Genomic DNA, 25,000 nt, shown 5'->3' on the forward strand with positions numbered 1-25,000 from the left:
TCCTCCTCTTCATATCGGCGCAATCTGCAAACACAACCACAACTTTGAGATTCCCGCCTTGCAGTCGGGTCCCTGACAGCTCTCATTCTACGATTATACAGTTCCTCCTGTGGCTAGAGGCCCATATGATTGATTGATTGATTGATTGATTGATTGACGTGAACCAAAGGGTCCGCTGGAGGAGGTTAGCAAGGAACTGGGCGAAACGGAGGCTTCAGTGCAGGAATCTCTTCTCTCCCCCCCCCCCCCATTTTTTTTATCGGTTTTCACAACATTATAAACAAACCAACACATAAGACAAACAAACATAAATCATAGCCTTATTGAAACACTGATTAACATTGTTAATTGACGTCCTCGCTTCCCCTTGGTTGAATTTCATTGCATGTCCTTTGAATGGTTTTCCAAATCACAGTTCTTCTAAAATTCAACTTAAACATTAACATCCTTAGATCTTCACATTATGAAATTAAACATATGAATTCATCACTTAACGTAAATAAAATCCTAAGCCAATTAAGTATCTGCAAGCTGTTTTCAGTCAATTTAATTTAACACAGTTAACTAAGACCTAACTGGAAGAGTCCGCGACCAGAAGGAGGAGAAGTATCAGGAAGATTGGATTAAATTTAATTAAATTTAACTAAGTAATCATTCAATTTAATTCACTCTTCCTGATACTCCACCTCCTCCTGGTCATGGACTCTTCCAGTTAGGTTGGCTAGCTCTGAAAAATCCGTCATCTTCAGTGCAGGAATCTCAACACAGAATCATACAATGGCAGAGCTGGGACCCCCAAAGGTCATCCAGTCCAACCCGCAGCAAGGCCAAACCTTCCCTATCTACAATGGCGGAGTTACTTACGGACGGCAACAATTGCTGCAAAGGGGAGGAAGTACATCCCAGCAGTTCCTGCAACAACAGGTGTCAGGTCCACTGGTGCAGCGCATCCTTGCTCTGTGAAGAAAACAACAGCCAGGCCAAAGTTTTAAGATATTTTTAAAACTCCCCCCACCAAACCAGGACTTTAGGGGCAGCAGAATCAGCTGGGAAGAGAGAAGATGAGTGCAGGGTATTAATAATAATAATAATAATAATAATAATAATAATAATAATAATAATTTAATAATAATTTTAATAAAAACAATAATTTTAGGTTGGGTGTCCTTGCTTCTCCTACTGCTTTTGTAGGTTTCGCGGTATTTTGCGCGTGGTGATCTGTTGTTATTTTTATTGATTATTGTAAACATTGTGATTATAGTTTTGAGACTTGTGGGTGTAGGGCAGTTTAACCATTGAATAAGAAATAATAATTATTATTTCATTTTCCATATGGTACCATATTTTTGGCTCTATAAGACACACTTTTTTCTTCCTAAAAAGTAAAGGGAAATGTCTGTGCATCTTAAGGAGTGAATGTGTAGTCCCTGAAGCTGAATTGCCCAAGGGCCAAAAGCATGGTGATCTGCTGTTATTTTTATTGATTATTGTAATCATTGTGATTATAGTTTTGAGAGTTGCGGGTATAGGGCAGTATACACGCTCTGGTGTAGGAGCTGGTCCTGATCTCCTGCTGCTGCTTTGGGAGTCCCCGCTGGCCCCTTGCTTCTGGTGTGTCCCCCCTGGGACCCCCCTTGCCCTGGCCATAGGCGCCCCCCTCTGGGAATCTTCTGATTCGCTGGAGAGGCTCATGGAATCTCTCGGGCCACTTTCATACTCCCCTACGCTGCCCTCCGATTCTTCCCCTTCGCTCTCCATTTCCTCTCTCCCCTGTGCCTCTGCTCCTGAGCCCCTGACAATACCCATTGAATAACTAATAATAATTATTATTTCATTTGCCATATTTTATTTTTATTTTATTTTATTCTTCACTTTATTTTATTTTTATTTATTTTATTTGTTTTTCTACGTTGTGAGCCAATCCGTGCCAAATCCCCCCACATTTCAGACGACATCAAATGACATAGAAATTTCAGCCACCTGCCAGTCTCACCTTCCAACTTCACCACCTGCCGGATGAGGAGGCTGCACGTCACAGCGACCAAGATCACCCCTGTCGGGGTGCTGAAGTCCACCAGCCGCTGAGCTGCAGGAGAAGAAAGAGGAGGGAATTGAGAACCCGTCGCGAGAATCAAGAACCCGGAAGAGACCCAAAAGGGTGGAGGGTGGAGGACGCCGCCCAGCCCCGCTGACCGACCTGCCGGGTCGGTGATCTGGTGGATCATGTCCATCTTGAAGGCAACAGTGCCCACGACCAGCAGGGTGACCATCGCGATGTAGATGAGGAGGAACAGAGGCAGGATGAGGGCGGCCGAGAGTCCTGGAGAGGAAGGGCGATGGTGGGACGGTCAAATCGGACGGGACCTCCGTGTCCAACCTCCTAAAAGGCACCTAGTCCTCCTGGAGAGGAAGGGCGATGGTGGGCCGGTCCAGTCAGATGGGACCCCCATGTCCAACCCCCTAAAAGGCACCTAGTCCTCCTGGAGAGGAAGGGCGATGGTGGGCCGGTCCAGTCAGATGGGACCCCCGTGTCCAACCCCCTAAAAGGCACCTAGTCCTCCTAGAGAGGAAGGGCGATTGTGCACCGGTCCAGTCAGATGGGACCCCCATGTCCAACCCCCTAAAAGGCACCTAGTCTTCTTGGGGAGGAAGGGCGATGGTGGCCCGGTCCAGTCAGATGGGACCCACTTGTCCAACCCCCTAAAAGGCACCTAGTCTTCCTGGGGAGGAAGTGCGATGGTGGGCCGGTCCAGTCAGATGGGACCCCCATGTCCAACCCCTAAAAGGCACCTAGTCCTCCTAGAGAGGAAGGGCGATGGTGGGCCGGTCCAGTCAGATGGGACCCCCATGTCCAACCCCCTAAAAGGCACCTAGTCCTCCTAGAGAGAAAGGGCGATGGTGGGCCGGTCCAGTCAGATGGGACCCCCATGTCCAACCCACTAAAAGGCACCTAGTCCTCCTGGAGAGGAAGGGCGATGGTGGGCCGGTCCAGTCAGATGGGACCCCCATGTCCAACCCCCTAAAAGGCACCTAGTCCTCCTGGAGAGGAAGGGCGATGGTGGGCCGGTCCAGTCAGATGGGACCCCCGTGTCCAACCCCCTAAAAGGCACCTAGTCCTCCTGGAGAGGAAGGGCGATGGTGGGCCGGTCCAGTCAGATGGGACCCCCGTGTCCAACCCCCTAAAAGGCACCTAGTCCTCCTGGAGAGGAAGGGCGATGGTGGGCCGGTCCAGTCAGATGGGACCCCCGTGTCCAACCCCCTAAAAGGCACCTAGTCCTCCTGGAGAGGAAGGGCGATGGTGGGCCAGTCCAGTCAGATGGGACCCCCATGTCCAACCCCCTAAAAGGCACCTAGTCCTCCTGGAGAGGAAGGGTGATGGTGGGCCGGTCCAGTCGGACAGGACCCCTGCGTCCAACCCCCTAAAAGGCAACTAGTCTACTAGATGCTTCCAAAGGAAAATCAGACTTTTTTTATGGCTGTCCATTGCTTTAAGCCCAGTATTCCTTTAAGCTCAGTATTATGCGGATGAGACCCAGCTCTACCTCTCTTTCCAATGGGAACCAGCGAAGGTCTTGTGTGAGTGCCTGGAGACGGTTGGAGGCTAACAGATGGGGGAGGTTGAATCCTGACAAGATGAGGTTGAATCCTGACAAGGCAGAAGGACTGTTTTGGGGGGACAGGAGGCGGGCGGGTGTGGAGGACTCCCTGGTCCTGAATGGGGTAAATGTGCCCCCGAAGGACCAGGTGCGCAGCCTGGGAGTCATTCTGGACTCACAGCTGTCCATGGAGGCGCAGGTCCATTCTGTGTCTGTTTACCAGCTCCATCTGGGATGCAGGATGAGACCCTACCTGCCCAGAGTGGTGCATGCTCTGGTTATCTCCCGCTTGGACTACTGCAATGCGCTCTACGAGGGGGTTCCTTTGAAGATACCCGGAAACTACAACTAATCCAGAATGCGGCAGCTAGACTGGGGACTGGGAGCGGCCATCTTGAAAGACCTACATTGGCTCCCAGTACGTTTCCGAGCACAATTCAAAGGGTTGGTGCTGACCTTGAAAGCCCGAAAGGTAAAGGTAAAGGTACCCCTGCCCGTACGGGCCAGTCGTGTCCGACTCTAGGGTTGTGCGCTCATCTCACTTAAGAGGCCGGGAGCCAGCACTGTCCGAAGACACTTCCGGGTCACGTGGCCAGCGTGACGAAGCTGCTCTGGCGAGCCAGCACCAGCGCAGCACACGGAAACGCCATTTACCTTCCCACTATAAAGTGGTACCTATTTATCTACTTGCACTTAGGGGTGCTTTCGAACTGCTAGGTGGGCAGGAGCTGGGACCGAAGACAGGAGCTCACCCCGCCGTGGGGATTTGAACCGCCGACCATACGATTGGCAAGTCCTTGGCACTGAGGTTTTACCCACAGTGCCACCCGCGTCCCATCCAAGAAAAGCCCTAAACGGCCTCAAAGGTCCAGTAGACCTGAAGGAGCGTCTCCACCCGCATTGTTCAGCCTGGATGCCGGGGTCCACTTCCGCAGGCCTTCTGGGAGTTCCCTCGCTGTGAGAAGCCGAGTTGCAGGGAACCAGGCAGAGGGCCTTCTCGGTGGTGGCGCCCGCCCTGCGGAACTCCCTCCCACCAGATGTCCAAGAGAAAAAGAACTACCCAACTTTGAGAAGACATCTGAAGGCAGCCCTCTTTAGGGAAGCTTTTAATGTTTAATTGGTTATTGTATTTTAGTGTTTTGTTGGAAGCCGCCCCGAGTGGCTGGGGAAACCCTGCCAGATGGGCAGGGTATAAATACTAAATTATTATTATTATTATTACGGCAAATTAGCTTCTTCCTCTTCTCCGAAAGCCCCTTCCCGCCTCACCTTGATCATAGCTCCACAGGATCAGGGCCACGAAGGCAAGGGCCGAAGCCAAGCCTGTCAGTCCGTTGACATAGATGCTGAGCCACTTCCAGGCCTTCCCTCCTGGGGAGCGAGATGGGAGTCAAGAGGGTGGTAGCACCTAAGGGTGGGACCCCTAAGATCATCCAGTCCAACCCACGGCAAAAAAATACTCACGGATCTGGAGTTTATGGGGCTGGCACAATGGCAAGAGGATCCCCCATCCGGAGAAAGCAGCACTCACCAGGGCTGAGGCGGAGAGCTGGAAGGACACCCCCAGCATCATGGAGATCCCTGCAGGATGGAGCCCATTGGGGAGAGGAGACATCAAGCACCTCCGGGAGGAATTCCAATGTTCCTCTTCCCCCCTCCAGAAGTGTCAACTGGGTGCCATGGCCCTGGCACCGAAATTTGGTGGTGCCCAGACCCTCCATGGGAATGTTGTGGGTGCTCGGGCACCCATGCCTCTCTCCTCTCTCCCATCCCAGGTACGCCCATGGTGACATTGCCTGGGGTTGTTCTGGATGACCCTGGGGGTCCTTTCCGAATCATTAATTGGAGGTTTTTCAGTGGGGTCCCATCCAACTCTACCATTCCCTGGAAAGATTGATTCAGAGTTTGCTTTCGCTTTCCCCTCTCTTCCAACCAGGTCTGCTTCTGGAGCCGCAGAATTATTGGGCCTCTTTCACCAGAGAAGTGTTTGTGGGTGTCAGGGGTTCAGAAGGAGAGACACAGGAGGGGGAGCAAATGGAGAGTGAGGAGGAGGAGTACGAGGGGGGCGCAGGCAGTGACAGTGGCCAGAGTTATTCCACAAGCCTCTCTAGCGAATCGGAGGACTCACAGAAGGGAGCGCCGGTGGCCAGAGCGAAGGGGGCTCCAGGGGGGAAGCCCCAGGAGGAAGGGGCTAGCGGGGAGTCCCTGAGCAGCAGCTGGAAATCAGGACCAGCTTCTCCACCAGAGCGCAGTGGGGAGGGGGAGTCCCAGGAGTCGGGACCAGTGTCCTCACCACCAGAGGGCTCGCTCTCAGGTTTTGGCACGGGGGGATCTTATTGGTGGGAGGACCAACCCGAAGTGGGATGGCGCAGAGACATGCCGGAGGGACCCTGGGAAGTGGCGTCACCTCAGGCGACAGGGGGAGAAGGGGTCGTGAGTGATGTGGGGGCGGCCTCAGATTTCGAACACACCGCCCAGGAGATGGAAGCGGAGGGAATCGCAGTCGACGAGCCCATGGAGGACTTTCCGGACTTATCACGATGGCTGCACGCCTCGGGGGACGAACTGTATCCTGAACTCACCCCGACAACTCTAGAGCGCCCGGAACCCGCACCTGAAGAGGGGGAGGGGGGAAGAGGGGCTTCGAGGGGGGGTGGATGTCAGGGGTTCAGAAGGAGAGACACAGGAGGGGGAGCAAATGGAGAGTGAGGAGGAGGAGTACGAGGGGGGCGCAGGCAGTGACAGTGGCCAGAGTTATTCCACAAGCCTCTCTAGCAAATCGGAGGACTCACAGAAGGGAGCGCCGGTGGCCAGAGCGAGGGGGGCTCCAGGGGGGAAGCCCCAGGAGGAAGGGGCTAGCGGGGAGTCCCTGAGCAGCAGTTGGAAATCAGGACCAGCTTCTCCACCAGAGCGCAGTGGGGAGGGGGAGTCCCAGGAGTCGGAACCAGTGTCCTCACCACCAGAGGGAGGAGAGGAGTCAGGTTTGGCAACGCCCACATCAGGAAGCGGGGAAACGGTCAGAAGGAAAGTCACCGGCTGGGCGCGCGCGCCAAGTTCAAATGTACAGGAGCGCGGCACAGCGGGGAGCCCGGGAAGGGAGCCAGGTCCTAAAGCCCGCCGGAGGGAGGGGCAAGACTCAGGAGGCTCAGCGTCAGAGGAGTCCAGGAAGGGGGGAACCCCAGAGGGCAGAAGGACCCAGCGCAGGAAAGAGCAGCGCAAGAGGTGGAGCCGGGCTAGAATCTTAAACTGGTGTGGGTGGAGCAGTGAGTCAGAGGGGACTTAGCTGGTCTAGCGTCGAGACGTGGGTCTGCGCGCCCAGAGCTTGGAAATGGAAACTAAACTTTAATAAAGACTTTTGTATATAACATCCACTGGGCGTTGGTCCTCTGTGAGCTGGGACCTAGCGGCAGTCCTGACAGTGGGAATCATAGACCCATTGATGGGGAAGGGATCCTATGGCCGTGTAGCAAGGCAAGGCAATACCACTCCCAGAAACATCATACATACATCACAGAAGGGGTGTAACCTAAGACCACCCCTCAGATACATCATACTTACATCACAGAAAAGGCGGTCTAAAACAGAAATTTTGAATGTTGTTTTTCTCCTGTCCTTGTTTATCTCCTGTCTGGTAGGTTACTTGATTGGATTTCCTGGGGAGCCTGGCTAGTCATACCTACATCACAGATAAGGCAGTCTACAGCAGAAATCTGAGTGCATTGTTTATCTCGTCTGACAGGTTACCTGTTTAATGGTCACTTGATTGGATTGCCTGGGGAGCCGGGCTAGTTTTTGTAATGATACTTAGTTCCTGGGCCAGGTCACAGGCTCACACCCTATTCATATCTTAAATGTGCCCTTAAGACCGGATTTGTGAGACAATGGGGAGGTTTCCCACTTTGACCTTGCCGAGAAAACATTTGCTCAGTTTAGGAATCAAAATGGTTCCAGGAGGGTCTTCCTGTGCTGATCTTGGTTGGTATGCTTAGGAACATTACCATATATCTAAGACCATAAAATTCCTATCACAGTTGAAACCCAGTCATCGCAATGCTTTCCTTGCTGACCCAGATGGCTGACTCTAGATTTGTTCTAATTCCTCATAGCAATCCCACCTGATCACTACAGGGCGAAACGTTGCAACGTGGGAGAAGAGAGGGCCCGGATTCTTCTTCCGCTTTGTGCCCCCCACTTGCCGTCTACTCACCCGGCGTCACGTCCAGCTGGGGCGACTCCTTCCAGCCCCGGCGGTTGCTGGCATTGCAGGAGTACGAGCCGCAGTGGGACGTCTCCATCCCGGAGAGGAGGAGAAGAAGAAGGTCATCCCTTTGGCCCCCGGAGAGCGGTTTCCCGTCCCTTTTCCATTCGACGGCCTCCACTGTGCCGCTCGGCACCCAGCAGGACAAGCGGATGCCGGGCTTTTGCGGAGAAGGTTCTCTGTGGATGACCGGCTGGGCAGGAGGCTCTGAAAACGGGGGAAAGAACCCAAAAGCTGGAAGGGACCCTGAGGGTCATCCAGACCAACCCCCAGCAAGACGGGAACATTTTGCCCCAAAGAATGAAATCCTGGCTCGGAAGAGAGTGTTTTGTCCTGTTTGCCCTGCTGTTTTCGACCTTTTGGAGTCCATGGCTCCCTGGACTGGCAGCATTCTTTCTGTGGCTCACCTGTGGAACTCACTGACACTGGGGTCCCTGTGCGCGAAGGGGGGGATTTATCCTTCCCGCCTCGTTTTTGGCGCCTGTTCAAATGTGGGTGGCCCGGCCTGCCTCTCCTATTTTATTTCTCATTATCAATACCTGTAATAACAATTTACTAAATGTATATTAGGATGCGCCTGGGGAGGGAAGAACAAGATTAAGATATTTAATAATATTTTGTGGTCCTTTCCCGCATTCTTCCCAGCCCCTTAAAGCGGGGCGGCTCTTAAAGAGGACCCCTAGGTTACACTTTTCTGCCAACCTTGCAGTTCGAAAGCACATCAAAGTGCAAGTAGATCAATAGGTCCCGTTCCGGCGGGAAGGTCAACGGCGTTTCTGTGCGCTGCTCTGGTTTGACAGAAGCGGCTTAGTCATGCTGGCCACATATCCGGAAGCTGTACGCCAGCCAATAAAGCAAGATGCACGCCGCAACCCCAGAGTCGGCCGTGACTGGACCTAATGGTCAGGGGTCCCTTGACCTTTACGTAGGTGACACTTACCAAGGTCTTCCAGGGGATCTGGGAATCCTGCGTGCCACTGCAGGACGTCCTCCGACGAATTCGTTCTCCCTGGAGCAGGCAGCCCACGGTCGGACGTGTTTTCGGGAGCGGGAAGCAGGAAAGGGGAGCCGGCGGCAACTTTGGCCAGCCAGAGCAGCACTGCAGAGAAACGGACGCAGAATCCTAGCCGAGGGTCACCTAGTCCTGCCACCGGCAAGTCCAAACGTAGAAGCATAGAACTGGATTGGGAGCCTGAGGGTCATCCAGCCCAACCCCCTGCAACGCATCCTTTCCATTGGTCTGGGATGGAAGAGCGGAGATGGTTGCCTAGCGGTGGGTTGGGATGGATGACCCTTTGGGGTCCCTTTCAGCTCGAGCTCTGGAAGTTTAGGGAAGCTTTTAATGTTTAATCGATTATGGCATTTTAGTGTTTTGTTGGAAGCCGCCCAGAGTGGCTGGGGAAACCCTGCCAGATGGGCAGGGTATACATAATAAATTATATTATTATTATTATAAGTGGCGGCTTGGAGAACGTTGGCCTTGGCGTGACGCAGAGCCACGAATCCAGGCTAGTGGGGGGACTGGATCTCTGAAGGATCCTCTCCTGACCACAAATTACGTCTCTCTTTCCGCTCTGGCTCATCTAGGCAACCCACCAGAGTGGAAAACTGGACTGTGTCCAAGTTGGAAATGTACACAGCCAGATGGGAGAAACGTACACAGTCCAGAGTCCAGGCGCGAGCCGGATGCTGTGCAAACGGTTACCTGGCGCCAGCAAGCCACTTGCTGCCATCTTTCTGGGGAAGAAGCAAATCTTCATCTGCGGAGAGAAAGCAGAGGGAGAAGAGAAAAGGGACCCTGAGGGTCATCCAGACCAACCCGCTGCGATACAGGAAGATGCTGCTGTTTCTCGAACCTGCAACCTTGGCGTTCTCAGCAGCTATGAATATGAATCCTTGGCGTTCTCTCTCCAGCTATCTATGGATCCCAATCACAAGAAGCGCTGGGAATGGCTCCATGCACCCAGCCCCCCTTCTTTCTGTGACTGCCCTTCAGAACTAATAGGCATTGGGGTTCCCTTGTAGGAAGCAGAAGAAAGGCGTCTGCAACACGGGCCTAAATGAGAAATGCCAAAATGAGAGATCCAAAGGACAAGACTATATTTTTATTTTAATACATAAAAGTTTAGATTGCCACCATCCATCTAATAGGTCTGTACTATGTCCCTCCTGGTCTCCCAATTTCTCCTCCTCTTGCTGTATATGCTATTTTTATTTTTTATTTTGTATTCCATCCCTCCTTGGTCTCCCCATTTCTCTTGCTGCATATCCTTACCCTCTCCCAGCCGTGCCGAATATCCTAATTTCTTTTCGCTACTACTTGCCCGTTCCCCTGACTGTTACATATTTATTTCAAATGCTTTGCAAAAGGGTTTCCGCTCCTCTGGGTCCCTAATTTTGGTCATCATATCAGTTTATTCTCTTATTGGTTGATATTTCTCCGTCTTATAGATCTCTTGCGTGGCTGTAAGGGTAGGAAAACGCGAGGCAGATTTGGAATAGCAAAAAGCAGGAAAATGTTACAGATAGCTATTTAGGGTGTGGTCTTTTTGGTGGGGGAGATTCTAGGTTTGTCATATTTTATTATGTATTTTGTGGGTTTTGTGTTCTGGTTTTCTTCGGCGAGCTGCCTTGAGCAGTATATAAAGCCAATAAATAACACATAGTTGCCATCAAAATTATTCCACCCACCCACCCCTTGCAAATCAGGCTTCTCCTCAAAATTTAGACTTTCGGCTGTTTGCAAGGAGCAAACCGCTCCAAAGCACAGCGGATGTTTGAAGTGGTCCCCCCAAAATTCATCTGAAAATGCAACATATCGTGAGACTGGAGAAGCCCAGAGAAGTTGCATTTTCAACTGAATTTTCCCCAATTTGTAAGGGGTGTGCGTGGAATAATTTCAGCGCAAATTGCCAGGGAATCAGTGGATCAATTCAATGTAATCTTGATGGCTGTTATTCTTGTTCAAGGATGACGATGATTAAAGCATGCAAACTTTGGAAAACGAAATAAATCACATTATTTACTTCTCCGGCAAACGAAATAAATCACATTATTTACCTCTCCGGCAAACGAAATAAATCACATTATTTACCTCTCCGGCAAACGAAATAAATCACATTATTTACCTCTCTGGATGATCCTGAGTCCTGGGGGTAAAATCACTGGGTGGCAGAGCTGGGAGGAAAGCGTTTTGACACTTCCCATCCAGCTGGCAGGCGAGCAAAATGGACAGGAAATGGACAGAAAAAGCCTGCCTCCTCCTTGTTTCTCTGGGGATGTTCTCAAGTGACTCCAAGGCGGCTTTGAATGCCACTCACAAAGATGCTTCACCCGTTTTCCAGACAAATCCTCATTCCTTTCATTACTTTTAGGCTTTTCAATTTTTAAAAAAAAAAGTATTTTACTTGGTCAGGACATTAATAGGCAAGATGTCAAATTGTTTTTCTATTCAACTGCGGCAAGAGTATTGTGAGCCTAGAAATGGAAACAAGATGAAATTCCGACGAAAGAAGAATGGCAGACGAAATTAATGGACTCTGCAGAATTGGACAAAAGGACAGGAAGGATTCGAAACTGCAGGATCAGAGATTGACAGAAGATTGGAAGAAGTATATGAATTATTTGAAGAGCAACTGTAATCGACAAATTACGCTAGAAGTTTTGTAAGGAGAGATATACGAAGTGTTACAAAGTAGAAAAAGATAGAGATCTTGATTACGAGTAATAGGGAAGATAAATGCATCCTGAGAGATTAGATTGGAAAATTTTCAGACAGGATTGATGGAAGTCAAAAATTGGAATAAGATCTCAAAGGATGTTTAATTACTGTTGAAAATGATATATTAAAAAAAGAATAAAAATTTATATATTAAAAAATAATAATCACTTATTCTTCCTGCATTGCTGGGGGTGGGACTAGATGACCACGGGACCCATTCAAACGCGATTTCTGCCTGGATGCCTGGGTTCACTTCTGAGGGCCTTCTGGCGGTTTGAAGGGAACCAGGCAGAGGGCCTTCTCGGTGGTGGTGCCTGTCCTGTGGAACTCCCACCAGATGTCCGAGAGAAAAAAGAATTACCCGACTTTGAGAAGACATCTGAAGGCAGCCATGTTTGGGGAAGCTCTGAATGTTGAATCGGTTCTTGTATTTGAGCGTTTTGTTGGAAGCGACCCCGAGTGGCTGGGGAAACCTTGCCAGATGGGCGTGGTATAAATTATTAATAATAATAATTTTAAATATTAAAGTATGAATAATAATTATTATTTAAGTGGCAAATTAGCCCTGAAATGCAAAGATGGCACCCGCAGAGGCATGTAGTCTGACCCCTGAAATGCAGAGATGGGACCCCCTGAGGCATCTAGTCTGACCCCTGAAATGCTGAAATCTAGTCTAGGCCCGCTGCCCTCAAACCAACATGGCAGCGGCAGCGCCTCTTCAGCCCTTTATTCCCCCCTCCGGCCCATTTCCCTCTTTCCAGTCCCGTTGCCCTTGTCCAAAATGGCCGCCCTAGGAACCCCCTCACTCGCACACACCCAATAATTCTCTCTGCAGCGATAGGTCAGCCTTTCGGCCAATCCCAGGTCGGGTTGTGGGTGGTTCCAGCAGTTTCACGGTTTTTCTCACAGCTGTTTCTCAGCTGCTTCCCACACCCTGCACTGGAAGGTAGTTTTGGCATGTTTTTAATACTGATAAACAGCAATAAAGGATTATTAGTGTCAGGACTGCCGCTAGGTCCCAGCTCACAGAGGACCAACGCCCAGTGGATGTTATATACAAAAGTCTTTATTAAAGTTTAGTTTCCATTTCCAAGCTCTGGGCGCGCAGACCCACGTCTTGACGCTAGACCGGCTAAGTCCCCTCTGACTCACTGCTCCACCCACACCAGTTTAAGATTCTAGCCCGGCTCCACCTCCTACGCTGTTCTTTCCTTCGCTGGGTCCTTCTGCCCTCTGGGGTTCCCTCCTTCCTGGACTCCTCTGACGCTGAGCCTCCTGAGTCTTGCCCCTCCCTCCGGCGGGCTTTAGGACTTGGCTCCCTTCCCGGGCTCCCCGCTGTGCCGCGCTCCTGTACATTTGAACTTGGCGCGCGCGCCCAGCCAGTGACTTTCCTTCTGACCGTTTCCCCGCTTCCTGATGTGGCCGTTGCCAAACCTGACTCCTCTCCTCCCTCTGGTGGTGAGGACACTGGTCCCGACTCCTGGGACTCCCCCTCCCCACTGCGCTCTGGTGGAGAAGCTGGTCCTGATTTCCAACTGCTGCTCAGGGACTCCCCGCTAGCCCCTTCCTCCTGGGGCTTCCCCCCTGGAGCCCCCCTCGCTCTGGCCACCGACGCTCCCTTCTGTGAGTCCTCCGATTCGCTAGAGAGGCTTGTGGAATAACTCTGGCCACTGTCACTGCCTGCGCCCCCCTCGTACTCCTCCTCCTCACTCTCCATTTGCTCCCCCTCCTGTGTCTCTCCTTCTGAACCCCTGACAATTAGCATTACTTTTTAAATCATCATCATTTTTATTATTAGAAGCTTAGGGAAGTTTGTAATATAGTATGTGTCAGGGACGCAGCGGGAGCGCAGGGAGAAGAGGAGATGGAGAGCGAGGGGGAGCAATCCGAGGGCAGCGCAGGAGAAGATGACAGTAGCCCGAGAGATTCCATGAGCCTCTCCAGCGAATCGGAAGATTCACAGAAGGGGGCGCCGGTGGCCAGGGCAAGGGGGGCCCCAAGGGGGACACCCGAGAAGCAAGGGGCCAGCGGGGACTCCCAGAGCAGCAGTTGGAAATCAGGACCAGCTTCCCCACCAGAGCGTAGTGGGGGGGAGGAGTCCCAGGTATCGGGGCCAGCGTATTCACCACCAGCGAGAGGAGTCAGGATTGACCACGCCTCCATCGGAGAGCGGGGAAACGGTCAAGAGGAAGGTTGCCAGTTGGGCGCGCGCGCCAAGTTCAAATGTACAGGCGAGCGGCACAGCAGGTACCCCGGATAGGGAGCCAGGTCCTAAAGCCCACCGGAAGGAGGGGCAAGAATCAGGGGGGTCAGCGTCAGAAGAGTCCAGAAAGGATGAAACCCCAGCGGGCAGGAGGGCCCAGAGGAGGAAGGAGCTAAGGAAGAGGTGGAGCAAAGCTAGAGTCTTAAACTGGTGTGGAAGGGGAGGAGATTCAGACGGAGCTTCGCCGGTCTAGGGTTTAAGACGTAGAGCTGCACGGTGCGGCTTTGAAATGGAAACTGAACGTCAATAAAGACTTTTGTACATAATTACAGCCGGGCGTTGGTCCTCTGTGAGCTGGGACCTGGGGGCGGCTCTGACAGTATGTTTTGTCAGGTTTTTAATATTCTGTGGGGAGCAGCCCACGGTGGCTGGGGAAGGGTAATAAATTAGGATTATCATTTATTATTATTATTATTATTATTATTGTCAGGGGTTCAGAAGGAGAGACACAGGAGGGGGAGCAAATGGAGAGTGAGGAGGAGGAGTACGAGGGGGGCGCAGGCAGTGACAGTGGCCAGAGTTATTCCACAAGCCTCTCTAGCGAATTGGAGGACTCACAGAAGGGAGCGCCGGTGGCCAGAGCGAGGGGAGTTCCAGGGGGGAAGCCCCAGGAGGAAGGGGCCAGCGGGGAGTCCCTGAGCAGCAGTTGGAGATCAGGACCAGCGTCTCCACCAGAGCGCAGTGGGGAGGGGGAGTCCCAGGAGTCGGGACCAGTGTCCTCACCACCAGAGGGAGGAGAGGAGTCAGGTTTGGCAACGCCCACATCAGGAAGCGGGGAAACGGTCAGAAGGAAAGTCACCGGCTGGGCGCGCCCGCCAAGTTCAAATGTACACAGCGGGGAACCCGGGAAGGGAGCCAGGTCCTAAAGCCCGCCGGAGGGAGGGACAAGACTCAGGGGGCTCAGCGTCAGAGGAGTCCAGGAAGGAGGAAACCCCAGAGGGCAGAAGGACCCAGCGAAGGAAAGAACAGCGTAAGAGGTGGAGCCGGGCTAGAATCTTAAACTGGTGTGGGTGGAGCAGTGAGTCAGAGGGGACTTAGCCGGTCTAGCGTCAAGACGTGGGTCTGCGCGCCCAGAGCTTTGAAATGGAAACTAAACTTCAATAAAGACTTTTGTACATTATATCCACTGGGCGTTGGTCCTCTGTGAGCTGGGATCTAGAGGCAGACCTGACAATTATTATTATTATTATTATTATTATTATTATTATTATTATTATGGTTATACTTATAAAAGGGTGAGGGAAGTTTGTCGCTGTCAGAGCCACCCGAGGTCCCAGCTCACAAGAGACCAAAGTCCAGTCCGGGTTATATACAAAAGCTTTTATTGAAGAACATTCTTGGTTTTACATCCGAGCTCCGTGGCTCTACGTCTGTTACCCTTAGACCGCTGAAGTCCCCTCTGAGTCAGTCCCGCCTCTACACCAGTTTAAGAGGCTTGTGCTGGACCACCTCTTCCTCTCCTTTCTTTTCCGCAGGGTCTTTCTGCTCCCCTGTGTTCTCTCCCTCCGGGACTCCCCAGAGGCTGAATCCTCTGACGCCTGCTCCCCCCTCCTTCGCGCTTTGGGACCAGGCTCCTCCCCAGGACTCTCCTCACTTCCGCGCACCTCCACATTTGAACTTGGCGCGCGTACGTTGCTTCTGACCTTCCTTTTGACAGTTACACTGCTCTCGGTACTACTCTCCGCCCCTTCCGGCAGGACGTCTTGCGCTGATCTCCTTCCCCCCTCTGCTCCCTGTTCTGCTGCTTCTGACACACTGGTAACTCCACCCCCTTCACTCCGTTCCGGCGGAGAAGCTGGTCCCGACTTCCAACTCCCACTGGGAGTTCCCCCTTCGTTCCCCTGCTCCTGACTGCCTCCCCCTCTAGCTCCCCTTGGCCTGACCAGGGGGGCTCCTCTTTGGGAGTCCTCCGATTCACTGGACGGACTCATGGACAACCTCGGGTCATTGTCATCCTCTTCCTCGTCGTCCTGGGATCCTTCCCCCTCACTCTCTGTCTCCTCCCCCACCTGCGCCTCTCTCCCTGAACCCCTGACATCCATCCCCCCCTCGAAGCCCCCCCTTCCCCCCTCCCGCCCATCGGGTGCAGGTTGTGGGAGCTGCAGCTCTTCGGAGGTAGATGCAGGATACAGTTCGTCTACTTCAATGTCCTCTGCTTGCAGCTCGGTGTATGAGTGTTCGAATTCGGGTTCTTCACCCAAAGTGTTCTCAGCTCCCTCTTCCATTGCCACTTCGTCTGGTGCTGCCGGCCAAGGTCCCGTCAGCCATTTCCTGCGCCAGTCTTCCTCTGGTTGCTCGTCCCACCAATAAGAGGGTTCTGTGTCCACCCCTGAGCACGATCCCCTGGGCGGGCTAGATTCTGGCGTTCTCTCCTCGGCTGAAGAAAAACCCCGGAAAGTACTGTCTGAGAGTGTGGGCGTAAAGAGCCAGTCATCAAAGTACTCGGCTGGCATGGGTCTATGCGGGAAAAGGGCATGGAACTCGTCTTTTAGAAGAGGTTCGTCTAAAGCGTAGCCCGGCACCCAACCGTTGGCACTGGCTGGAGTGCCCTCTGTGGCTAGAAAGTATTCTACCCCCTCTTTCCCCCATCTCGAGTCCAGGATTTCTGTGACCTCGTTAAGTGGTTCGGCCCTAGGCGCCCTCTCCCTCTCCTGTGACTTAGTGTGTAGTTGCGGGACTGTTTCAGACTCCTGAAACCTGTGCGGTGCCTTGTAGGGGGTGAGCACCGACCTGTGAAATACCGGATGCACTCTGGAACCTTCGGGGAGGGCTAGTCGAAAGGCTACAGGGTTGATCTTAGCCTCCACCTGGTACGGCCCTAACTGCCTGTGCCCTAGCTTCTTCTTGGCCAACGACTTGGTTGGCATCGCTTGGGCCGCTAACCACACCCAGTCCCCCACCTGGATCTCCTCCCCCGCTCTCCTGTTTTTGTCTGCCTGCACCTTATATGCTTGCTTGGCCAGCTCCAAATGTCTCCGCAACTCTTCGTGCACCTCCTGCAGCTCCGCTGCAAACTGGTCGGCTTCTTGCGGCACCCCCTCTCTCGGTGCCCCGAACCCCGGGAAGGTTCTGGGATGACGACCGTTGTTCGCGAAGAACGGCGTCACCCCCGTGGACGCGTGCTTCGTGTTGTTATAGGCAAACTCTGCCATCGGCAGGTAGTCCACCCAAGCTGCGGGTCGCTGATTGGCGTAACATCTCAGGTACTGCTGCATGATCGCGTTGACCCTCTCAGCTTGGCCGTTGGTCTGTGGGTGTCTCGCCGACGTAAGGTTGATCTTGACGTTCAGGATACCTAAAAGCTTCTGCCAAAAATTGGAAACAAACTGGCGCCCCCTGTCGGACAGGATGGACTGCGGCAGCCCATGCACCTTGAACACGTGATCAATGAAGAGTTTGGCAGTCTGTTCCGCCGTCGCCACCTTTGCGCACGGAATGAAGTGCGCCATCTTGGTGAACAGGTCCACAACCACCAGTACCGCCGTCTTCCCTCTGGAGCTGGGCAGGTCAGTAACGAAGTCCAGGGCTACCCTCTCCCACGGTTGCTGTGGCGTTTCCAGCGGTTCCAACAGCCCCGCTGGCTTCTGGTGTACTGGCTTGAACCTCTGACAAGTGTCACACCTGGCGACGTAATCCGCTACCTCTCCGCGCATCCGGGGCCACCAAAAGTCCCTTGCCACCAGTTCTATTGTCTTCTCCTTACCGAAGTGGCCAGCACTGGGGGCGTCGTGCAACTGCTGCAGAACCTTTGCGCGAAGCTCGTCGCTTGGCACGTAGAGGGCACCTTTGCGAGTTAGCATTCCGTCGCGCAGTTGGAACTCTTCTCCACTCTGCACACCTCTGCGCAACTCCTCCATTTTGGACTGTGCGAACTGATCCACTTGCAACGCGCGTCGCACCGCGTCCAGATCTACTGTGATGGCAGCGCACGACCACACCTGCGGTGCGAAAATGTGCTTGGCTGCTACTGGCGCCGCTTCATCGAGATATTGCGGTTTCCTGGATAGCGCATCGGCTATAACGTTGGAATCTCCTGGGATGTACTCTATCCGAAAGTCGAAATCCGCGAAGAATTCCGCCCAGCGCATGTGTCTCTGGCTTTGGAGCTTCACCGTGCGCCAATACTCTAGGTTCTTGTGATCCGTGCGGACCTGTACTGTGTGCTTGGCTCCTATGAGGAAGTGTCGCCACGCTTTGAAAGCTGCGTGAATGGCTAACAGCTCCCTGTCCCATATGGTGTAGTTTTGCTCCGCCTTGCTGAGCTTTCGGGAGTAAAAGGCACCGGGTCTCCAGTTTCCATGTGAATCTTCTTGCAGGAGTACGGCTCCAACCGCTCTGTCTGAAGCGTCGGTCTCCACTCGCATGGGCCTGCCTGGATTCACGTGCAGCAGCTGCTCCTCGGAGGCGAAAAGGCTTTTAAGCTTCCGAAAAGAGCGCTCCGCCTGTTCCGTCCACACGAACCTTTTCTTCTTGGAACTCAGAGTGTCCGTGATCGCTGCCGTCTCCTTTGCAAAACCTCTGATGAATTTGCGGTAGAAGTTGGCGAATCCGATGAATCTCTGGACTTCCTTCCGATTGCGTGGGCTCTTCCAGTCCAACACCGCGCGGACCTTGACGCTGTCCATGGCGAGCCCCTTGTCGGACAGCTTGTAGCCTAGGAAATCCACCTCCGTCACATCAAACTGGCACTTCTCTAACTTGGCGTAGAGCCTGTTCTCCCGTAGTCTCTGCAGGACTTCCTTTACGTCCTTCTCATGGGCCTCTTCCGTTTCCGAAAAGATCAGGATGTCGTCGAGGAAACACACACATTTCTTGTAGAGAAGTCCCGCTAGCACGTGATGCATAAAGGCTTGGAAGACGTGAGATCCATTTTGGAGACCAAACGGCATAACTCTGTATTCATACGTGCCCAGAGGCGTGAACATGGCCGTCTTCCACTCATCGCCCTCCCGTATGCGTATGAGGTTATACGCTCCACACAGATCCAATTTGGTGAAGATCTTCCCCTTCCTCACGGTTGCTAGGAGATCATCTATCTTGGGCATGGGGAAGGCCTTGGGCTTGGTCATACTGTTTATGAACCTATAGTCCACAATGAGTCTTTTTTGGGGTGTGTCCTTCTTCTTTACAAAGAACACAGGACTGCCCCCCACTGCTTTCGATTCCCGGATGAATCCACGCTTCAAATTGTGCTCTATGAACTCCCTGAGCTCTTGCATCTCGTCCTCAGACATGGAATACAGTTTTGCAGTCGGCAACTGCGCCCCCGGCACCAGGTCGATGGCACAATCATAAGGTCTGTGGGGCGGCAACTGGTCAGCTTCCTTCTCGCAGAAAACCTCCAGGAACCCTTCGTACTTGCTAGGTACTGCCTGCACCATGCCAAGTCGCAGCTGGTGCTCAGCCCCCTCCTCCTGGCAGGACTGGATGCAATTTTGAGCACAGTACGATGAGCAAAAGGTGATCTGGCGTTGGTACCACGCTACAGCAGGACTGTGTCTCTCCAGCCAACTCATGCCTAATACTATAGGCGTGTCAGACAGTTGGGTGACATTGAAGCTAATGACTTCTCGGTGATCTCCTATCCGCATCACCATGGGAGGTGTCTGTTGCACAACTTGCCCTCCAAGCAATTTCCTGCCATCCACCGTAACTACGTTCAGAGGCGTTGTGGCGGGCAGAAGCACTATTCGATGCTGCTTGACGAATTGCATCCCTACGAAATCGGCGTTGCTCCCAGAATCGATCGTGATGGGCACTTCTAGGGTGGTCCCATTTGGCAACTGAAGTGTTGCGGTGAGCTGCACCGCTGGCTTGGGTGGTAAAGGGTCTGTGGGTTGCAAAGACGCTGGGGACTGTTCTATAGATCCGCCTGGCTGAGCCCCAGCATTCGTGCTTACAGCCAGGCACTTTCGTTTCCCTGAGGCTCCTCTTCCTGGAACACTTCTGCTGCTACCGTTGCTAAAGCTGCAGTGTGTTTCTGGAGCCTCTGGGGGCACTCTTTCGCCATGTGCAGTGCACTGTCGCAAATGTAACACTTCCTGGTCCCTCTAGGAGGCTTCGCCTTTACTGCACCGGAAGCTGGGGCTCTGGCTGTTGCTTGAGCCTTAGCACCACCAAGTTCCATCGGCTCCTCCCCCTGCCTCCCTAGCGGCGAGGGATGTGACTGACTGAACTCCCTGGGGCTGAAAGAAGACGTCCTCGCTGGTGGACGCACCTGACGTTCTTCCTCATTGTGCCAAGGACGTCCCTCGTGACGTATCCCAATCGCCAGAGCCCTCTGCACCACCTCCTCCAGGGTCTGAGGTCTGTCTCCCCTGGCAAGTTCGTCCTTTATGGGACCTGGCTCCTCCTTAGGGCTCTCCTCATTTCCGCGCGCCTCCACATTTGAACTTGGCGCGCGTACGTTGCCTCTGACCTTCCTTTCGACCGTTACGCTACTCTCGGTACTACACTCCTCCCCTTCCGGCAGGACGTTCTGCTCCGAACTCCTTCCCCTCTCTGCTTCCTGTTCTGCTCTTTCTGACACACTGGCAACTCCACCCCCTTCACTCCGTTCCGACGGAGAGGCCGGTCCCGATCTCCAACCCCCACTGGGGATTCCCTCTTCGTTCCCCTGCTTCTGACTGCTTCCCTCTCTACTGCCCCTTGGCCTGACCAGGGGGGCTCCCTTTTGGGAATCCTCGGATTCACTTGACGGACTCACTGACAACCTCGGGTCGTCGTCGTCCTCTTCCTCGTCGCCCTGGGACCCCTCCCCCTCGCTCTCTGTCCCTGAAACCCTGACATTTAGTGTTAGGGTTAGGGTTAGGGTTGGGGTTGGGGTTGGGGTTGGGGTTGGGGTTGGGGTTGGGGTTGGGGTTAGGGGTTGGGGTTGGGGTTGGGGTTAGGGTTAGGGTTAGGGTTAGGGTTAGGGTTAGGGTTAGTGTCAGAGCCACCCGAGGTCCCAGCTCACAAGAGACCAAAATCCAGTCCAAGTTATATACAAAAGGTTTTATTGATGAACATTGTTGTCGTTACCTCCAAGCTCCGTGGCTCAGCATCTGTTACCCTTAGATGTTAGAAGTCCCCTCTGAGTCAGTCCCGCCCCTGCACCAGCTTAAGAGGCTTGTACTGCTCCACCTTTTCCTCTCCTTCCTTTTCCGCAGGGTCTTCCTGCCCCCCTGTGCTCCCTCCCTCCGGGACTCCCCCGAGGCTGAGTCTTCTGACGCCTGCTCCCCCCTCCTTCGTGCTTTGGGACCAGGCTCCTCCTTAGGGCTCTCCTCATTTCCGCGCGCCTCCACATTTGAACTTGGCGCGCGTACGTTGCCTCTGACCTTCCTTTCGACCGTTACGCTACTCTCGGTACTACACTCCTCCCCTTCCGGCAGGACGTTCTGCTCCAAACTCCTTCCCCTCTCTGCTTCCTGTTCTGCTCTTTCTGACACACTGGCAACTCCACCCCCTTCACTCCGTTCCGACGGAGAGGCCGGTCCCGATCTCCAACCCCCACTGGGGATTCCCTCTTCGTTCCCCTGCTTCTGACTGCTTCCCTCTCTACTGCCCCTTGGCCTGACCAGGGGGGCTCCCTTTTGGGAATCCTCGGATTCACTTGACGGACTCACTGACAACCTCGGGTCGTCGTCGTCCTCTTCCTCGTCGCCCTGGGACCCCTCCCCCTCGCTCTCTGTCCCTGAAACCCTGACAGTTAGGGTTAGGGTTAGGGTTAGGGTTAGGGTTAGGGTTAGGGTTAGGGTTAGGGTTAGGGTTAGGGTTAGGGTTAGGGTCAGAGCCACCCGAGGTCCCAGCTCACAAGAGACCAAAATCCAGTCCAAGTTATATACAAAAGGTTTTATTGAAGAACATTGTTGTCGTTACATCCAAGCTCCGTGGCTCAGCATCTGTTACCCTTAGATGTTAGAAGTCCCCTCTGAGTCAGTCCCGCCCCTGCACCAGCTTAAGAGGCTTGTACTGCTCCACCTTTTCCTCTCCTTCCTTTTCCGCAGGGTCTTCCTGCCCCCCTGTGCTCCCTCACTCCGGGACTCCCCCGAGGCTGAGTCTTCTGACGCCTGCTCCCCCCTCCTTCGTGCTTTGGGACCAGGCTCCTCCTCAGGGCTCTCCTCATTTCCGCGCGCCTCCACATTTGAACTTGGCGCGCGTACGTTGCTTCTGACCTTCCTTTCGACCGTTACGCTACTCTCGGTACTACACTCCTCCCCTTCCTGCAGGACGTTCTGCTCCGAACTCCTTCCCCTCTCTGCTCCCTGTTCTGCTCCTTCTGACACACTGGTAACTCCACCCCCTTCACTCCGTTCCGACGGAGAGGCCGGTCCCGATCTCCAACCCCCACTGGGGATTCCCTCTTCGTTCCCCTGCTTCTGACTGCTTCCCTCTCTACTGCCCCTTGGCCTGACCAGGGGGGCTCCCTTTTGGGAATCCTCGGATTCACTTGACGGACTCACTGACAACCTCGGGTCATCGTCGTCCTCTTCCTCGTCACCCTGGGACCCCTCCCCCTCGCTCTCTGTCCCTGAAACCCTGACATCCATCCCCCCCTCGAAGCCCCCCCTTCCCCCCTCCCGCCCATCGGGTGCAGGTTGTAGGAGCTGCAGCTCTTCGGAGGTGGATGCAGGATACAGGTTGTGTACCTCCATATCCTCTGCTTGCAGTTCGGTGTATGAGTGTTCGAATTCGGGTTCTTGACCCAAAGTGTTCTCAGCTCCCTCTTCCATTGCCACTTCGTCTGGTGCTGCCGGCCAAGGTCCCGTCAGCCATTTCCTGCGCCAGTCTTCCTCTGGTTGCTCGTCCCACCAATAAGAGGGTTCTGTGTCCACCCCTGAGCACGATCCCCTGGGCGGGCTAGATTCTGGCGTTCTCTCCTCGGCTGAAGAAAACCCCCGGAAAGTACTGCCTGAGAGTGTGGGCGTAAAGAGCCAGTCATCAAAGTACTCGGCTGGCATGGGTCTATGCGGGAAAAGGGCATGGAACTCGTCTTTTAGAAGAGGTTCGTCTAAAGCGTAGCCCGGCACCCAACCGTTGGCACTGGCTGGAGTGCCCTCTGTGGCTAGAAAGTATTCTACCCCCTCTTCCCCCCATCTCGAGTCCAGGATTTCTGTGACCTCGTTGAGTGGTTCGGCCCTAGGCGCCCTCTCCCTCTCCTGTGACTTAGTGTGTAGTTGCGGGACTGTTTCAGACTCCTGAAACCTGTGCGGTGCCTTGTAGGGGGTGAGCACCGACCTGTGAAATACCGGATGCACTCTGGAACCTTCGGGGAGGGCTAGCCGAAAGGCTACAGGGTTGATCTTAGCCTCCACCTGGTACGGCCCTAACTGCCTGTGCCCTAGCTTCTTCTTGGCCAACGACTTGGCTGGCATCGCTTGGGCGGCTAACCACACCCAGTCCCCCACCTGGATCTCCTCCCCCGCTCTCCTGTTTTTGTCTGCCTGCACCTTATATGCTTGCTTGGCCAGCTCCAAATGTCTCCGCAACTCTTCGTGCACCTCCTGCAGCTCCGCTGCAAACTGGTCGGCTTCTTGCGGCACCTCCTCTCTCGGTGCCCCGAACCCCGGGAAGGTTCTGGGATGACGACCGTTGTTCGCGAAGAACGGCGTCACCCCCGTGGACGCGTGCTTCGTGTTGTTATAGGCAAACTCTGCCATCGGCAGGTAGTCCACCCAAGCTGCGGGTCGCTGATTGGCGTAACATCTCAGGTACTGCTGCATGATCGCGTTGACCCTCTCAGCTTGGCCGTTGGTCTGTGGGTGTCTCGCCGACGTAAGGTTGATCTTGACGTTCAGGATACCTAAAAGCTTCTGCCAAAAATTGGAAACAAACTGGCGCCCCCTGTCGGACAGGATGGACTGCGGCAGCCCATGCACCTTGAACACGTGATTAATGAAGAGTTTGGCAGTCTGTTCCGCCGTCGCCACCTTTGCGCACGGAATGAAGTGCGCCATCTTGGTGAACAGGTCCACAACCACCAGTACCGCCGTCTTCCCTCTGGAGCTGGGCAGGTCAGTAACGAAGTCCAGGGCTACCCTCTCCCACGGTTGCTGTGGCGTTTCCAGAGGTTCCAACAGCCCCGCTGGCTTCTGGTGTACTGGCTTGGACCTTTGACAAGTGTCACACCTGGCGACGTAATCCGCTACCTCTCCACGCATCCGAGGCCACCAAAAGTCCCTTGCCACCAGTTCTATTGTCTTCTCCTTGCCGAAGTGGCCCGCACTGGGGGCGTCGTGCAACTGCTGCAGAACCTTTGCGCGAAGCTCGTCGCTTGGCACGTAGAGGGCACCTTTGCGAGTTAGCAGCCCGTCGCGTAGTTGGAAATCTTCGCCACTCTGCACACCTCTGCGCAACTCCTCCATTTTGGACTGTGCGAACTGATCCACTTGCAACGCGCGTCGCACCGCCTCCAGATCTACTGTGATGGCAGCGCACGACCACGCCTGCGGTGCGAAAATGTGCCTGGCTGCTACTGGTGTCGCTTCATCGAGATATTGTGGTTTCCTGGATAGCGCATCGGCTATAACGTTGGAATCTCCGGGGATGTACTCTATCCGAAAGTCGAAATCCGCGAAGAATTCCGCCCAGCGCATGTGTCTCTGGCTTTGGAGCTTCGCCGTGCGCCAATACTCTAGGTTCTTGTGATCCGTGCGGACCTGTACTGTGTGCTTGGCTCCTATGAGGAAGTGTCGCCACGCTTTGAACGCTGCGTGAATGGCCAACAGCTCTCTGTCCCATATAGTGTAGTTTTGCTCCGCCTTGCTGAGCTTTCGGGAGTAAAAGGCACCGGGTCTCCAGTTCCCATGTGGATCTTCTTGCAGGAGCACGGCTCCAACCGCCCTGTCTGACGCGTCGGTCTCTACTCGCATGGGCCTGCCTGGATTCACGTGCAGCAGCTGCTCCTCGGAGGCGAAAAGGCTTTTAAGCTTCCGAAAAGAGCGCTCCGCCTGTTCCGTCCACACGAACCTCTTCTTCTTGGAACTCAGAGTGTCCGTGATCGCTGCTGTCTCCTTTGCAAAACCTCTGATGAATTTGCGGTAGAAGTTGGCGAAGCCGACGAATCTCTGGACTTCCTTCCGATTGCGTGGGCTCTTCCAGTCCAACACCGCGCGGACCTTGACGCTGTCCATGGCCAGCCCCTTGTCGGACAGCTTGTAGCCCAGGAAATCCACCTCCGTCAC

General features: G+C 53.9%; 1 protein-coding gene and 1 long non-coding RNA gene across 10 annotated transcripts in view; one reads left to right on the forward strand and one right to left on the reverse strand.

Annotated features, from left to right (window-relative positions):
- The window catches only part of LOC310844050 (uncharacterized protein), a 12,594-nt gene extending 930 nt beyond the window's left edge, over nucleotides 1–11,664 (reverse strand). The window contains exons 1-10 of one of the 9 annotated variants that reach the window (XM_083737656.1): nucleotides 10,983–11,076; nucleotides 9,560–9,614; nucleotides 8,795–8,953; nucleotides 7,804–8,061; nucleotides 5,061–5,177; nucleotides 4,866–4,967; nucleotides 2,198–2,320; nucleotides 1,994–2,086; nucleotides 865–957; nucleotides 1–24 (exon numbers count right to left, since the gene is read on the reverse strand). The exon at nucleotides 1–24 is cut by the window's left edge and continues 41 nt beyond it. In XM_083737656.1, the coding sequence (XP_083593782.1) occupies nucleotides 1–24; nucleotides 865–957; nucleotides 1,994–2,086; nucleotides 2,198–2,320; nucleotides 4,866–4,967; nucleotides 5,061–5,177; nucleotides 7,804–8,061; nucleotides 8,795–8,953; nucleotides 9,560–9,614 (1,024 nt within the window). In that variant the 5' untranslated portion in view covers nucleotides 10,983–11,076. Of the gene's footprint in view, nucleotides 25–864; nucleotides 958–1,993; nucleotides 2,087–2,197; nucleotides 2,321–4,865; nucleotides 4,968–5,060; nucleotides 5,178–7,803; nucleotides 8,062–8,794; nucleotides 10,170–10,982 lie in introns of those variants that run through there. The other 8 variants (XM_083737657.1, XM_083737650.1, XM_083737654.1 and 5 more) reach the window with 8 other exon arrangements.
- On the forward strand, nucleotides 5,177–11,733 carry LOC310844053. Its single transcript, XR_014563914.1, has 2 exons — nucleotides 5,177–5,598; nucleotides 7,028–11,733. It is a non-coding gene; the product is annotated as an uncharacterized lncRNA (long non-coding RNA).
- Nucleotides 11,734–25,000: the final 13,267 nt, after the last annotated feature.

The sequence above is a fragment of the Podarcis gaigeae genome, assembly GCF_964106915.1.
Source record: "Podarcis gaigeae genome assembly, chromosome: 4".
In the NCBI taxonomy this organism is placed as follows: domain Eukaryota; kingdom Metazoa; phylum Chordata; class Lepidosauria; order Squamata; family Lacertidae; genus Podarcis; species Podarcis gaigeae.